The following is a 16,998-nucleotide window of genomic DNA, read 5'->3' as shown; positions in this document are numbered from 1 at the left end:
CATTATCCTTGGCATCCCATCCACCCACCAACCAGTTTGTTCTGCTACTTTAATAATCGTCTCAATTCTTTACTTCCTTTTCAAACCCACTACTACTGTCTACAGGGAAATGGCTCTGCCATGGCACCCTGATGCCCTTGCATGAATCCAAACACACCAGGTAGGCAAAGACTTGAACCACAGCAAATCTGAATCTTGGTGGAATGTCTTGTGATCCTGCTGGAAATTGAAAGGATGGGAGGCTTCTGAGGAGACGCTATGGAGCAGCTCCTCTCTTTGCTTTCCTATGTCCCCTGGGAGGCTGTCATGAGCCAGGCCTTGTCTTGTGTGTGTGTGAGATTGACAGTGACTTATCTGATTGTGGATTTCCTTCTCATTTGGACTACTTCGTGTCTCCAAATTAGGCTCTCAGCCTCCAGTCTCACTTCATAGTTCCCTCCTCTGTCATCCATACCACGGCCATAGTGACCTCACTAAACACATCTCTGCTCCTGCCCCTCCTTACTGCCTCTCAGGGATTTTCACAAGTGATACTCAGCACACCTCACCTGCTGGTATCTCACTGTCATCTCTCCTTGCAAACTACAGCCACACCGCTCCAGCTATGTTCGGTTACTTGCACGTCCTCAGAAAGATCACGTGCTCTGCATGCTTTGGCATCCAGTGTTGCCTCTACGTGGAACATCCTTTCCCTCCTTCATTAGTAGCTAGTTATACACCCTTCAAAACAAGCTCAGATACCCCTTCTTCCAGAAAGGACCTACTGATCCTCCTACTTTAGCCTGTACTATATGCTTTCATGAGACCCTGTTTCACTTCTTAGTAAATAGTGGTCAATTTTTAAAATTTTTTTAAAGTAAACTTATTTATTTTGAGAGAGCGTGCAAGCAGGGGAGGGGCAGAGAGAGAGGGAGAGCGAAAATCCCAAGGCGGCTCCATGCTGCCAATGCAGAGCCTGACTTGGGGCTTGATCCCACAAATCGTGAGATCAAGAGTCAGAAGCTTAACAGACTGAGACACAGGTGCCCCCGTAGTGCTCAGTTTTTATTGTATCTATTTACATGTCTGAATCATTCCTAGACACTGAGCTTAAGCAAAGGTATCTTTTATCTCTGTATCTTCATTTTCTAGCATAGTGCATATCACAGAGTATTAATACATGCTTATGGAGGAAGGCAGGAAGGAAAAATAAGGGACAGAAATAATGGTTGTGTAATTTCATATTTCAAGTATTGTCAAGAAATTATTCAATGTAGATACTGTCACTTCAAATTGTTGAATATCTTCATTCTAGGAAAGATGTGTCTCCTGTATGGAAGTATAATATTCATACTTCTCCAGGATCTTATTTCAAACTAAACTTATTCCTTTAGCAAGTTACTTTATCTTGAATCCAGCTTCATCACTGGGAACCATATTCCTTATGTGTCTGATTGTTAACCTTACCATTGGGGACGGCATAGACCCAGGGCAACAGGGACCCAGAGTGTTTGAAGGAGCTGGGGGCTTCTGAGGTACAAGGGACAAGGAAGATGAGTGGCATCTACCCTTCCTTATTTGAGGCTGGAACTTCCACAGGAATTCCTACTTATGCTTTCTCTGATGCTTTGTTTCCTACGAACTATTTAAAATTCTTATTGTAAATACTTATACAGTGTCTATTCTTGTTATGCCTTTATGCACCACCCACCCCCCTCCTCACCCCCTCCAGGCCTCTGCCTAACATTGTATCTAAACTTTTTTTTGAATTATAAAGAGTGTAAATGTAAGGTCACAGCGTATCATATTGACTCTGGAGCCACTTAATGACCATTGTTTTCTTATGAAGTGTATGTAGCACTCTATGAAGGTCTTGAAATCTCGCCAAAAAAAGATGAGATAGAGAAATTTTGTTCATAGGATTTTTCACGAGGAAGAAAAATGTGGTCTTTGTTTTTGTTTTTTGTAAAAACTGTTAAGTTGTAGTAGAAAGTGCGACCCTGAAAGATCCCAAGTGTAGGAAGAATTGCCAGGAAAATGGAAATCTTTGACTGTTGCCAGGAGAGAAAAAGAGAAAGCATAGTGAGGAGACAGCTGGGCACAATATGGTTCCTCATGACTTTTTAGTTATATTATAAAATAAATGAAACATTAAGTGCAAGATAATTTTTTTGGTAAGAGGAGTGAGAATGAGAGAAATGATTGGGCCTTAGTGTCCATACTGATTTAGGGCAGCACACAAAAAGGCAAGACCAGAAGACTGAAGGAACGATGGAAAAAATAGCTATAAGAACTTGTAGAAATCAAGGGAAAGGCTTTTTGTGGATCATAGGTTTTAGAATTTGAGTTCTAAATCTATGGTTACATCAGCTGATGAACCAATTAATCTCACCCGTTCATAGGCTAAGATTTAGAGGAAATGGACATTTTAGCTGATACAAGGGAATTTTACCTCAGTTTTGACCAAAATGTTGTAGAGAGCAAGAAAAACACAACCAGAATGGAACTGCTACACTTGAAGTCAATCCTAGTCCATTACATAGACTAATTAGTCCAGTCTTTAAAAATATTAACTAACAGTGACTTTGACATACTTTTAATCTGTTATGGTAAATTATAAAATATTTGTTATTCTAATGCAAATTCATTCAAATCACCTTTTTGTATAGGATGCCATACTAAACATCATGGAAAGCAATTAAGATAGATTTTATAATTTTCCTTGTAAATTCTTATACAATATCCATTCCTCTTTATGCCTGTCTACTTCGCCCCTCACACATGCCGAGCATTGTCTCTAATATTCAGGGGGACACAGTGCTGATTTCAAAAAAGTTGAAGTAACTTATTATCCTACAGTATTTTTGATAACTAAGAAAAAATAGCTTATAATGAATCCCTGAAGCTAGACAAGGTCAGAGTTTTTTTCAAATGTCAAAACTAACAACGAGAGCCATAATGCTGATTTTTAGGTCCACGTTTAGCACTATAACACATAGATATATAAAAAAATATTTACTTTACTGTAATTTGGAAATAACTTTCAACAATAGAATTTTATGTTTGGTTTTAGTTTAACTTCACTGTATCTAAATATTATGTGGTTTATTGAACTGATATTTTTAATCTTCTTATCATGGACATAGACATTAAACCAATCAGGTATTATGGATTCTATACTAAGCCTTCATTCTCCATAAAAGGCTTAATCTAAAGATTTTTGAAGTATTGGTTAAATAATTTGTAATTTTAACACCTCAAACATTGACCTCCACAGGTTATCAGAGGTTAAAAACTCACAAGCTGACAGAGGTGAAAAAAAGCAAGTCAAGAAATTTGAGTGAAAAACCATCAGTCAGTTTCTGATGTATCTTGGGTTCTCTTTACCCAAACTGTGTTAAAGAGACAATTTGAATTTCTAATCTGCAAGAGGTTTTCCCTAGAGTCAAGGCCGTTCCTTTCTTTGATTCACATACCACTTCTCACAATCACAAGCTACAAAACTGCAATCCTTGTTAGCTGTGTCATTTAAATGTTTTTCTTTTTCTCCCCCATACTCTGGTGGCCAACAGCTAATGGGATAGGAAAATACAACCGATTTTTGCCTCTCTCTGAGCACCACCGTGCACAGGGGTGTCCTCTGTGTATGAACAAAACCCCTTTGCTGTGTAAAAGGAAAGTTGATCACTACACAGTAGCTTTTGGGGGTTAGGGTTATTCTTAATTTGTGCCCTTGGGGACCCGAGTATTAATTTAGGAGGAAGAAAGCCCTCCTTTCACAGTACAGTCATTTCTTCTCTTTTGTGGGGGCCTGCTGCTCTCTAGGTTTTTGTTATCTCTCCACCTTCCCTTCCTTGAAATGCCTCTTCCTGCTGTTCTTCTGTTTCTCTCCTCCAGAGTCTTCCCTGTCTCATTTGTTGGCAGCTTAATGGAATTTATTACGCTCCTATTTTCTGAAGCAGTTTAAGAACATGATTGTTGTACGTCTCTTATTATAGCCAAAGCATTCAAAGGAAAAAGGAAATAAGAAAGAGAAATAAGCAAAGATGATGCATTTTCCTGTATCAGGGTAAAAAAAATACCTTAAGGGCTGAAATCAAAGAAGCTTAGACTTGAATGAAGACCAGGTTGTCAGTGTTGGCAGAAATATATCCAAGTATAAAAACAGCTTCGTCAATAGATTTTTTTTTTTATATATCTTTTAGTACTAACTAGGGAAACTCGAACTTCAAATCTAGGATTCTTTGATTGTGAAGAATCAGTTCCCTTTACTCTGGCTAATTCGTGGTTATTCTTCAGGTTTCACCTTAGATAATATTTTCTTTTCATTAAGTAATTGCTTCATAGCAACCTATGGTTAGTTACCTGTTTACCTGTAATCATGAAGCAGAATTATCCTGTATTTTAATTACTTGTTTTCCTATCTTTACAAATTATGAGATTTGAGAGTTCTTAAAATCAGTATTGTTTACTCTGTACCTAATACATTAATATATAGTAAACACAATCAATATTTGTGGAATGAATGAATGAGTACTGTAGGTCATATCAGATATATAGAAACACATGAGAATTTATTTCTTATAATCTTTTGGGAGAAATAAAATTAACAAAAAAATAATTATAGAACAGTTTAAATTTAATTTCCCTGAGTTATTGAAATAGAGACATGGTATATTTGTGTGTGTGTGTGCACGCACGCATGTGTTTGTGTGTGTGTTTATGAGTACAATAGGACTTGAGATACTAGTGATTTCATTGGTTCAAAACATATTAGGAATTTTTATGGAAAAGGTAGAGTTTGAGTTAAAAATTGCAGGGTGGAAGGTGTTGGATGGATGGGTGGATGTTGAATGTATTTGGAAAAAATCTGAGATATTACCAAATTGTACTATATTAGATGGGGCTAAAAACTTGGAGGGGAAGTGGAGTTAAATCAATCTATCAACTGAAATACAATGAAGTAGATGAACTACATATTTCATTAAAAGGTAATTATTGGGGTGTCTGGGTGGCTCAGTCAGTTGAGTGTCTGACTTCGGCTCAGGTCATGATCTCATGGTTCGTGGGTTCGAGCCCCGCGTTGGGCTCTGTGCTGACAGCTCAGAGCCTGGAGCCTGCTTTAGATTCTGTGTCTCCCTCCCTCTCTGCCCCTCCCCTGCTCACACTCTGTCTCTTTCTCTCTCAAAAATAAATAAACGTGAAAAAAAAATTTTTTAAGGTAATTATTACAAGTGAAATAAAAGGATTATACAAGTGAAATAAACCTGCAGAGCAAAAGGTATTGCCCACATTACTAGAAGAAAGGAAATTGCATTTAATAGAGTCATCCTGAAGAAAATGGCATGGCAAGATTAAGACATTAGTTAGACTTTATAATATCACAATATGAGGGACGCCTGGGTGGCTCAGTCAGGTAAGCATCTGACTTTGGCTCAGGTCATGATTTTACAGTTCCTGAGTTTGAGCCCCGCATTGGGCTGTGTGCTGACAGCTCAGAGCCTGGAGCCTGCTTTGAATTCTGTGTCTCCTCTTTCTCTGTTCCTCCCCTGCTAGCACTCTGTCTCTCCCTCTCTCTCTCTCTCAAAAATAAATAAAGCTTAAAAAATTTTTAAATATCACAATATGAAACTCAGCCTAAGGTTGCTTATTCCTTAAAAACTTTTAAAAGGAGCTTTGAAACATTTAACTTCAGTAACACTCTGAGGCCTACCCCAAACAAGGCTGTATCTATTTAAAATAATCTATATATTGTTATTTCTAAGTGATAGTAATTAAATGACAAAATATTTTCTTATTGAGCTATTTCCCTCTTATAATCCTTAATAAATTTTAGCTAATTCTATCAGTCTGCTAATTAGCAGTACATTATTTAATATTAGATATATGCCTTAAGAATATAAATTAATGATAGGGTCGCAGCCTCTCACTTGCCGGACTTAAACTAGAACTGAGAATCTAAAGTTTCTGATGGAGAGTCCTAGCTCTGAACAGCACTTATTCTGGCTTTGATCAGAAAATGCTGCCATTACTTTGAAAGCATCTCAAATATAGTTGTTTTTAGATGGTACTTTTCAGTTTTCAATGTAACTTAGCTAATATGAAATGTAAGAAATTTAAAAGTAATTTAAAGCTGTAACTGAAAAACATATTCACCCTTATATTATTTCTTTATTTGGCTAGTCTGCATTCCTGATGATTTGTTCCCATACAAGGGCTTCTAATTAAACTTTAAATTATATCAAATCTAAGATTTAAGTGGCTGCAATTATGGCATAAATTAGACTACAGGTCTCCAAAGCATAAATTACCATTCAGTCTACAAAAAATCCAGCATTTGGAGAGTCAATAGTCATGATCAAAATAGGCTTGTTTCTGTTAGATTATAATCAGGGAAAGAAGTTGAGCAGCTTTAATACCATGAAGGAGAAGGGAAAATAGGTTTCACTGTGAAATTTCCGGGTGAAGGCATCTTTTCGTAAAGTCTCGGTCGGAGGGAAGAGAAGCAGTGGCAAACACACACTTAATCTTTACTAACTAGTGTCTCTAGTGTCTCACTCCACCTCCTGAATTCTTAGCCTGGGAATCCACAGATGAGCTTCAGGGCAGGTGAACTCCATCTTTAACCCTCGGCTCATGAGGTCAGCTAGGTTGGGAGGCACCAAGGCTGAATTGGGAATAGAGAGTGAGAATCTTAGCCATCATCATCAGGGAGGTAGGGATCACTGCTGAGATAGCTAAATATAGTTGCTCAACTATGGACATCTGTTTTGTGAAGAACTGTGAACTTGTTAGAGATTTATGTTTACAGGAAACAAGACCATAACTCACAGAAGTCCCGTTTTGCTGTGTCCTTAGTTCTGGTGCACTGAGGATAGTAACAATTGCTCCACAAAAGTTTCTTCAATTGACAAAGCATGATCAAGACACATTTTTATAACTCAGTGTAATTGAAACAAGCAGATCACTTTTTTTAACATTGAAAATAGCATGCCTTTTTCCAAGGGTAATGAGTTATTCCATATACCCATTCAGCCATTCAACATACTAGTTAGTACAAATTAGTACCAAATTCTGAATCCTGTAGAAATGCTTGCACTTCCACAGACTAAATAGCTCATTCGTACTTTTTTTCCTAAAATGCTTTATTTTCCCATGGTCTACAAATTCTGCAATTAATTTCCTCAAGCTTTAGTGATGCTTTTATTCATAAAGCACATGATATTAAGTTAGCTTTTAGTAGAAATTATTTTTTAACCTTTAATTATAACTAATAATTATAAACATATTATTGTTTTTAAGTGTTCAGCTCCAAAGGTATGGAGAACATTTAGCGGCAAAATAATTGAGATGGATACACAGTTCACCATCAGAGCCAGAGAGCTGCAGAACATCTATAAATGCATAATGCTGAAAAATATCTCTCAAGATGAAAGACTGGATGTACTCCTAACACTTAAACATACTGTGAAGGTACATTAACTTTCTCGTAGTTTTGAGGTATCACTATCAATATTGGTATCACTATTGGTATTACTATTAATAAAAAAATGAATACTAAAATAAGCTGTTTGGTATTAATGGTAAAGATGACTAATCAGTGTCTATATATATAAATTTGTTTTGTCAACAGCTATATTGTTTTGATGTCGTTTGGGGAGGATGTGTTTTCTGCATTAATATTTATCTAAAAGTTCTCAAACTATATATTACGATACATAGAAGTATGCACAATGCATAATCTAAATGGAAATAAATACCCATTTCTATTTGATTGATGCAAATATATGCAAATATATATATAGCATGAGATTAATACTCAACTCAGTTCACTAAAACAGCAATTTCTATATATTTTGACACTCTTCAATAAAAATTTTATTTTTAGCAATTTTAAAGCAGGATGAGAATATTTTTATTTTTTTCTCACCATTTATTAATTTAAGACACATTAAGCAATTGAGTAAATGGTTCGTGTTGAGCACTAAGTCTGGATAGATCTCTTACATGTCCCTCCATCTTGAGAACAGAGGCATTGACTCAATGAGGCACTGACTGCTTTTGTTCTGGATTACGTTTTTAAAGATGTTTGTGTAGTGACTAACATTGGAAGATAGAGATAGTTAGGAAGAAAGGGAGAATCAGTAGGTCCAGAGGTAGGAAATAAGCATGATGTATGTAATGGGCGGTAAAAAGGCCAGATTAGAAAAAAGAGAATGCAAGTAGGGAATACAGTAGAAATCCTCCTAACTAACGAATTTAGGAACATTTTTTGATTAATAATAAAAAAAGAAAACCAAACAAAAACAGAGAATAGGCTTATAAAAATAAATTGTGCATATCTTAAACAATACGTTTAACCTATATATGTACATGTATATTTATTTAACAATATTTTATTGGAGGATTAAGGCCTTTAAACATGACTCAAATTCTGGCTCTATTCATTATGGCTGTACAACCTTAGATAAGTTATTTAATATTTCTGAAAATCAGTTTCATCATTTGTAAAATTAGTTGCATTGAGGATATAGATATATATGTGTATATAATCTATGTGCATCTATATGTATTTATAAAGTATAAATAAAATATAATGTGTATTATCTCACTGCTTATGAATAAGGAGCCCTCAAAAAATTATTTAAAAAAATTTTTAATGTTTATTTTTGAGAGGGAGAGAGAGACAGAGTGTGAAGCAAGGGAGAGGTAGGGAGAGAGGGAGACAGAATCTGAAGCAGGCTCAGAATCTGAGCTGCAGCACAGAGCCCGACATGGGGCTTGAACTCGCAAACAGTGAGATCATGACCTGAGCTGAGGTCAGACACCTAACCGACTGAGCCACCCAGGTGCCCCAATAATGGGTATTATTTTGATGACAGTTACTAAGAGAGACCAGTGAATCTTAAACTTGAGTACACATTAGAAGCATCCAAAGAACTTGAGAGAGTGAGATGCATAGAGACAGAGAAAGAGAGATTGAAAGAGAGAGAATATGAGAATAAATGAATAAGGAATGATACTTAGGCACAATTTCAGAGAAGTTAAATTAGATCCTCAAGTGTTAGGGCAATCTTAAAACCTTTAAAAATCTCTCCCGGGTCATTCTAATATGCTTTCAGGGCCAAGGACCCTGATCTAGACTCTTGTGTTAGCTATACTAAATATGTATTAAAAAGTACAGGAGAATATTATTTTATAGTTACAGATGCCACATTCTGACTCCTTCATTCAAACTGTGTTTTAGTCCTCTCTCGGGCAATTGGAACAACTTACTTCTATTCTACTGCTCATAAATCCTGCCTTAATCACTTAACCCCTACATGGGGCTTTCTTATTCAACCACACTCATTTCTGTGATTTTATTAAAAATTATTATGAATTATACAAATTTGCAGAAGAAATACATGAAATATATGTGTACAATTTAACATATGAAGTCACCAACCACATAACCACTCTCTGACCCAAAACAGGACATTGCCAACATTGCCAAGTATCCTGTCTCTTCATAATCCCAGTTCACCCTCTTATCCCCTAGAAGTAACTGCCATATTGACTTTCACAGTAGTCATCTCCTTGATATTCTTTATAGTTTTACCATCTCCCTATATCCTTAAATAATATAGCTTAGTGTTGTTTATTTTGGAATTCATTTAAGTGGAATGACGTTGTATTGTTCTGTGTCTTACTGCTTTCACTCAACATTACTTTTTTAAGATTTAAGCTTGTTATTGTATATAGCTATAGTTTATTCATTTCCATACATATAATAATATTCTATCAATATGTGCATTGTGTGAATAAGTCGACACTTATTTATGTCATCAATTGATTTATGGATATTTAGTTGTTTCTAATTTTGTGCCACTGTGAACAATGACTTTATGTGCACATTTCTCTACTCTTAAGAGGAGAATTGCTGGGTTGTAGATTATGCATATCTGAAGCTCTACTAGATAATGTGAAAATTTTTTCATAATTAGTTGTACCAATTTTTACTCCTGCTAGTTTGTTTTGCAATTTCTTTCTTTTGGAATCTAGTTTCAGTTTGTTTGGTGGTAATTTTGAAAGCTAACAGTAATTTTAAAAATTCTATGCTGAATATGTGTTTTGTATAGGAACATGAATGTAAACTGACTCAGGAAATTCTAGAATTGATTGACAGAGAGGTTGACCTTATGATGAGAGGCGTCAAACATCATAATCTTGAAGGGCTCAGAAAAAGAATCGCAACACTCTTTTTTCATTACATCAAAACACCTCTATTTAATCCAGAAGTTGCAAGACACCTTAAGGTACTCTACTTTTTTTCCTGTATTCCTTCCTCAAAATTCTAAAATGTGCTGTAGTAAATTGAAGTATATTCAAATTTTGCTTTAATGCATTACTTGGGGTCCATGTGGAAGACCATCTTATTGGTGACATCTCTTTTGAATGATTGTTTTTCATGTTAACAAATTAATCATTTAACTTTAGTGTCTGTATTTTCAACCTTGAATTCTTCCCTACTCTCTGAACCAAATTGAATATTGTATTATGTTGAATGCATTATGATCTCTTTCACACCTTCGTGCTTTTGAACACACTTAGTTCTACCTGGAATCCTGTCCCCTACTTACTCTGCTAACTCCTGTTCATTTTCTGACATTTAATTCATGGGTCCCCTCTTGCATCAGGCCTTGGAGAGAGTTCAAGTCTTCATTTCTGAGATTCTACACATACTTTGTTTGTGTTGCCTTCTAATACTTATTGCTTAGTCATAGTTGTTACTGAACAGATCCATATAGGTATCCTGATAGAACTTCAAATGTAACATGTATTTGAATGAAACTACCTTTTCCAACTCCAAAATGCTTAAGTTTCTATGAAGATTTTGCTATCTAGCGCCAAGGTAAGTATCTCATTGCCTTCTTACTGTGTCAAACGATTTAAAACACTTTTGGTGCGGTTTGGAAGGGAGCAGTTTACTAAAGAATTCTAAATGGTGTTTTATTCTAATGACTATATTTATAGTTATAAGTAAATATATACAGTATTAAGAAGCTGGCTAAATATCTATTTTGCTTTTTTTGATATAAAATCTCAATATTTAGTCAAAACTTTTAGAAAAATTAAATTATTTAATTTTTACATTCTTTCTTTTTTAATGGATTTTTAAAACTTAATTGTATTGCAAGAGTATTAAGATACAACAAAAGTCAGGGATGCCTGTCTGGTTTGGTCAATAGAACATGCGATTCTTGATCTCAGGCTTATACATTGGAGCCTCATGTTGGGTACAGAGATTACTTAAAAATAAAATCTTAAAAGAATATACATAAAAAAAGTCCAAGAGAAAAGTTGCCCATTATGTTATTTCTTATTCAAATTAATGTTTTATTTCCCCAGGGTAACTTCTAGTCCTTCTCTATAGACTTATCTCAGCTATTATATTTTTACAATAATAGAATTTAATATTCTACACGTTCACCTAACATACCATTTTATTCAGTTTTTAAATTTACCTTTGGTCAGATTTACTATTTGGGGATCAGTTTTGACAAATACAGAGTCATGTAATCAATACCTAACCCAGAGTGTCGTATAAGTGGAATCCTACTGTATGTAGCTTTTTGACACTGGCCTCCTTCATTCAGCATACTGCCTTTGATATTCACCCATGTTTTTGAACGTATCCTTAGTGTTGTTATACCTGTGTAACACTTTTGTTGTCTGAATGTAGTAGAGCTTGTTTATCCATTCACAGTTGTAGGATATTGAATTGTTTGTTAGAGTTTTGGGCTTTTGTGAGTAAAATCGCTAAAAACACTTGTTTGTGAGTTTTTGTGTAAATTGATTGTTTGGGGTTAAATACCTGGGAAGTAGAATTTTTTTGAGTCATCTGGGAAATGCACATTTACCTTTATAAGAGATGGCCAGCCTTTTTTCCGCACTGGTTGTGCCATGTTTCATCCCCATCTGTAACGTGTGACGTTCCCATTGTTCAGCATCCTTGCCAGCAGCTGGTAGTGCCAGTGTTTATTTTAATTCTGGAATTCTAATAAATGTGTAGTAGTGTCCCATTATATTTTAATCTGTGATTTCCTAATGAATATAATATTAAGCATCTTTTCATGCACTTTTTTTTCCATCCATCTATAACTTTTTGGTGAAGTAGCTGCACGTATATTTTGCCGCCACCCCTTTTTCAAAATTGAGTCATTTGTTTTATCATTATTGAATTTTGAGAATTCTTTGTTTATTTTACATATAAATCCTTTGTAAGATACGTGATTTGCAAATATTGGCCCTCTGTCTGTGGCTTGTCTTTTCATTCTCTTAACAGTATCCTTAGCAGAAAAGATGTTTTTATTTTTATAAAGTTGAATTTATGCATTTTAAAAATGGATCATGCCTTTAGCATTTATTTTGTAGTTATGAAATCTTTCTGGAAGAATTAATATTGTTAAAATATCCATACTACCCCCTCCCACACACAAAATGTACATACTACACGAAGTGATCTACAGATTCAATGCGATCCCTATCAAGATTCCAATAGTATTTTTCATAGAACGAGAAAAAAATCCTAAAATTTGTATGGAACCGCAAAAGATCCTGTATAGCTAAAGCAATTTTGAGAAAGAAGAACAAAGCTGGAAGCATCATGCTTTCTGATTTCAAACTATATTCCAAAGCTATAGTTCAGACAGTATGGTACTGACATAAAAACAGACACAGAGATCAATGCTACAAAATAGAAAGCCCAGAAATACACCCACAAAGGAACTAAGGACACACAATGGAGAAAAGATAGACTCTTTATTAAATGGTGTTGAAAAAACTGGATAGCCACCTGCAAAAAAAAAAAAAAAAAATCAACCTTTATCTCACACACATACAAAAATCAACCCAAAATAAAGATTTAAATATGAGACCTGAAACTGTAAAGTTATTAGAAGGAAGTATAGAGAAAATGTTGTTGACATTGGTCTTAGCAACAGTTTTTTTAGTCATGGCATCGAAAGCAAAAATAGACAACTGGGATTGCATCAAACTGAAAAGCTTTTGCGTAGAAAGGAAACAATCAACAAAATGAAAGGCAATGTACAGAATGGGAGAAGATATTTGCAAACCATATATCTGATGAGTTAATACCCAAAAAAAGGAACTTATACAACTCAACAGCAAATTCATATTAACCCAATTTAAAAATGGGCAAAGACTTGAGTAGACATTTTCTCAAACAAGACATACAAATGGCAACACATACATGAAAAAGTGCCCCACATCACTAAATATCAGTGAAGTACAAAGCAAAACCACAGTAAGATATTCAGCTCACAATTTTGGAATGGCTGTTATCAAGAAGACAAAAAATAGCAAGTGTTGGCAAGCATATGGAGAAAGGGAACCTTTGTGCACTGTCCTTTGAAATTAAATTGGTACATCCATTACAGAAGGCAGTGTGGAAGCTCCTCAAAAAATTAAAAATAGAACTACTATATGATGTACAGTTTCAAGTTTTGAATATTGATCATTGAGCCAATCCAAATTTAGTGTTAGGATGAATGAAATAAGAAATACACTTAGTTTAGTGGACTTTCATCTATACACGAATCTAGCCATTGCCTGTAAGATTAATGTAGCATAGCACCAAAAATCTAAATTCTTTTTAAAACTTAAGTGCCAAAGCACTTTGAAGTTGTTGTTATGATTTTGCAATCTAAAGCCTTCACCTACTAATTTTTTTCTGCCAATTAATTTTTAGGTGTTTTTACCACATGTATCCAAGGGTTGATGAATAACACAGATTTCTTAACATTTTGGCAGGATAAATGAATACTGCTTGAAATTTAAGTTTTGTGTATAATAGTAAGTTAAGGGAAAATGTGACTTTAAAAATTAACCAACTTTTTATCTCATTCTAAGATAAGTTAGTCCTCAGTATTTCTGTTGGTTAGTATTTGGCCTGACTTTTATAACTAACCTTCCTTCCTTCCTTCCTTCCTTCCTTCCTTCCTTCCTTCCTTCCTTCCTTCCTTCCTTCCTTCCTTCTTCTCTCTCTTCCTCTCTCTCTCTCTCTTTTATTCTTTAGGTCCCTCAAGACCCATTGAAGTTTTATAAGAAGATTTACTTTTGCCACAGTTGCCAGCTCTATATGCCTTCCACAGAGTTTGCCGTATCATCCACCTCACACCGCGCATACCGGTGTCGTAACTGCGTTAACCTTGACAATGAGACTCGGCAACGAGAATCATTTCTGAAGTACAAATGTTTACTTCAACGGCTCTACTATTCAGAAGCTAATTATGAAGATGATTCTAAAATTGCTTTCCTGATGCAGGTATGATCAGTAAGGGTTGTCAGTCATGGATGAAATTTGTTCGCTGATATTGCAGAAAAGATTCCTACTTTCCCACAGAAACCTTTTAAAATAATGGCTCCTTGGGCCATTGGGTGGCTGAGTTGGTAAAGCAACTGACTCTTAATTTCGGTCAGGTCTTGATCTCAAGATCCTGAGATCTAACCCCCAGCTCATGCTGGGCATGGAACCTGCTTAAGATTCTCTCTCTCCCTCTCACCCTGCCCGTCCCCCACTCATTCTCTTTCTCTCTCTCTCTCTCCATCTCTCTCTCTCTCAAAAATTAAAATAAAATAAAAGTACTTTTATCTATGCTTATACTTGGTGACGCTTGCCCCTCTGGCAATTCTAAGTTTATATATGCAGACTTTGTGATAAGAAGTCACTTCAAGACTTTTAGCTAATATGGTTTAAATTGTAAAAGTTTTTAAACAATTATTTCATTTCCCCCATTTTCCTTATTTTTTTCATTAAAACAACAGTCTTTTTAATAACACTAAGCAAATTGCTTACTTTATTAAATCTCAATTTCTTCATTTGTAACATGGAAATAAAGTGACCTACAATAACCCTGAGAATAAGATGATAGTGACAAATTTTGAAAAGCACCAAGTACCATATACATGTAAGGTAAAATTAGCATACTGGATGAAATATATGCAGCTTTTTCTGGGTGAAAGATGCAGTCATGACTGTGAAACTGATAATGTAGTTTGGGCAGAATGAGCAGAGGTTTGGAGAAAAATAAATTGTAAGAAGCAACTTCATGAATAACGTTTCTCTCTTAAAAATATACTCTTATAATGTATTTCTTCAAGTAATTTAATAATCTTAAAGAAACGTTATATTTAGAAGAAAACATTATTTTTCAAACTTGTTTTGACATGCAGCTAGAAGATATTCAGTACCTGACAGAGAACATCTGGGCATCGCAGTCAGCACTCAGTGCCTGGAATGATCTCCATGATCTGGTCATGGTCAGGTGGGATAAGTCCTTGGAATGGTCCCCGTGGAACTGCATTCTTCTTACCAAAGATGAAAGCATTGCTCATCTCAAGCTAACAAGTATTGAAGAGGTAAGAAAGCAGAGAATTTATTTGGGGAACTCATTTAATCATTGAAAATTTTAGAGATAGTGTGACTGCTTTTTACTACATTCCAAGGATAATTTAAATACTTCCATTGGATTAAGAAACAGACTGGATAACAGTAACAAATATGTGGATGGTGTGTATGGCTGAGATTAAAATTAAAGGAAGCCAAGGCACGGAAAAGGACAAGATAAGAGATCAGAACATCTTACAAGTATCGAAACTGGATATCACTCTCTCTTAATAATAGCAAGTTGAAGCACATAGTTCCGTAGTAAATTCCATGCGGACAGAGGTTTTATTTAGCTTATTCATGTCTGTATCGCTAATACCTACACCAGTGCCTGTCCCAGACTAGGGGTTTACTAAATATTTGTTGAATGAATAAATGAAATAACAGGTATTATGTAACCTAGACTCTGCCTTTCTTTGATTAACCATCATGAGTCTGCCTAAAAAGCACACTAAATTCTCAAATTTTGTTCATAATCTTGTGCTCTAAATGGCAATTATACTGATGGACTATGGTTCTGAGGCTCCAGTTTTCATTTTCTCCCAAATGACTAGGAGTGGGAAAAACGCTCTAAAAATTCAATACCATTTAATTTCATTAACTTACAAGATGCAGTCTGTAAAACATTTCAATGAACAGAACTGAGTTCATCAGAGAGCTTCATTTACATGAAGCAAGCTTAGGACCCAACAGTTGATAGTGATTCTCTGCCTTCTATTGATTAAATGCCTATACTTTGAATTTCATGCAAAATGTCAGTTAGGAGAAAATAAAGAACTGACTTCAAATATAATAGTCACTTTGAATGGTGCTATTCCCTGCTTGTGTTTTTACTGGGTAGGGGGGAGGGTTTAAAGAGGAGGAACTAGTTAAATTTGTAGTTTTTTGGAATAATTTTCCAGTAGAAGTCAGGCTAAGAAAAATTGCACTCTAGGGATTGAAAGAAAGAGCAGCAGAAATTGAAGCTGTGTTAAATATTATATTTAGTAAACTAAGCTGCTTCATAAATATGTAATCACTCGAAGCATAGCCAATACTACAACATCATTTCATCTAGGACCTATAGTGGGATTGAAGTTCATTCCCAAAGCTGATATTCTACTGTTTCAATTAATCCACACACTCCCTTTGTGTATTTAATCAAATTAGTGCAGTATCCAATTAAATGTTCTATTCACATGCATTCCTAATTTCTGGATGCCTATAAATTTCTATAAAGAGAGCTAAGGTTCTCAACCAGACAAACTAAAAAAAAAAAATGCCTTTTTATGGTTTTGGACTAGGTGTAATCTTTTAATAATATTCAGCTTTTTAAAAAGAATAGTTTGCATCTTGCCACAAGTTAAAGTTAAAGCATTTCTAGAATTTCCTTAATGCACAGAGATATTTGCCTTCTCAGTAAGTAAAAAAATACTCAAACGTTAAAATAATCTTGGCCCCCTGTAATCATGACACAAGTTATAGGAAAAGTGTGGAAAAGACTTCTGTTCTCTGAACCATAAATGAGGCAGAGCAATTTCTCATGGTGCACACGTTGGTCAAAGTAGGAACAACAATGGATGTAAAGT

At 35.1% G+C, this 16,998-nt stretch overlaps 1 protein-coding gene across 2 annotated transcripts in view; it reads left to right on the top strand.

Annotated features, from left to right (window-relative positions):
- The window catches only part of IQUB (IQ motif and ubiquitin domain containing), a 56,640-nt gene that overhangs the window by 37,214 nt on the left and 2,428 nt on the right, over positions 1-16,998 (top strand). For both annotated transcript variants that reach the window (XM_007089185.3, XM_042970977.1), the window contains exons 9-12: positions 7,282-7,452; positions 10,101-10,277; positions 14,060-14,308; positions 15,217-15,402. In XM_007089185.3, coding sequence (XP_007089247.1) covers positions 7,282-7,452; positions 10,101-10,277; positions 14,060-14,308; positions 15,217-15,402 — 783 coding nt within the window. The remainder of the gene's footprint in view (positions 1-7,281; positions 7,453-10,100; positions 10,278-14,059; positions 14,309-15,216; positions 15,403-16,998) is intronic.

The sequence above is a fragment of the Panthera tigris genome, chromosome A2 (assembly GCF_018350195.1).
Source record: "Panthera tigris isolate Pti1 chromosome A2, P.tigris_Pti1_mat1.1, whole genome shotgun sequence".
NCBI lineage: Eukaryota > Metazoa > Chordata > Mammalia > Carnivora > Felidae > Panthera > Panthera tigris.
This window is presented reverse-complemented; position numbering and strand designations above follow the sequence as displayed.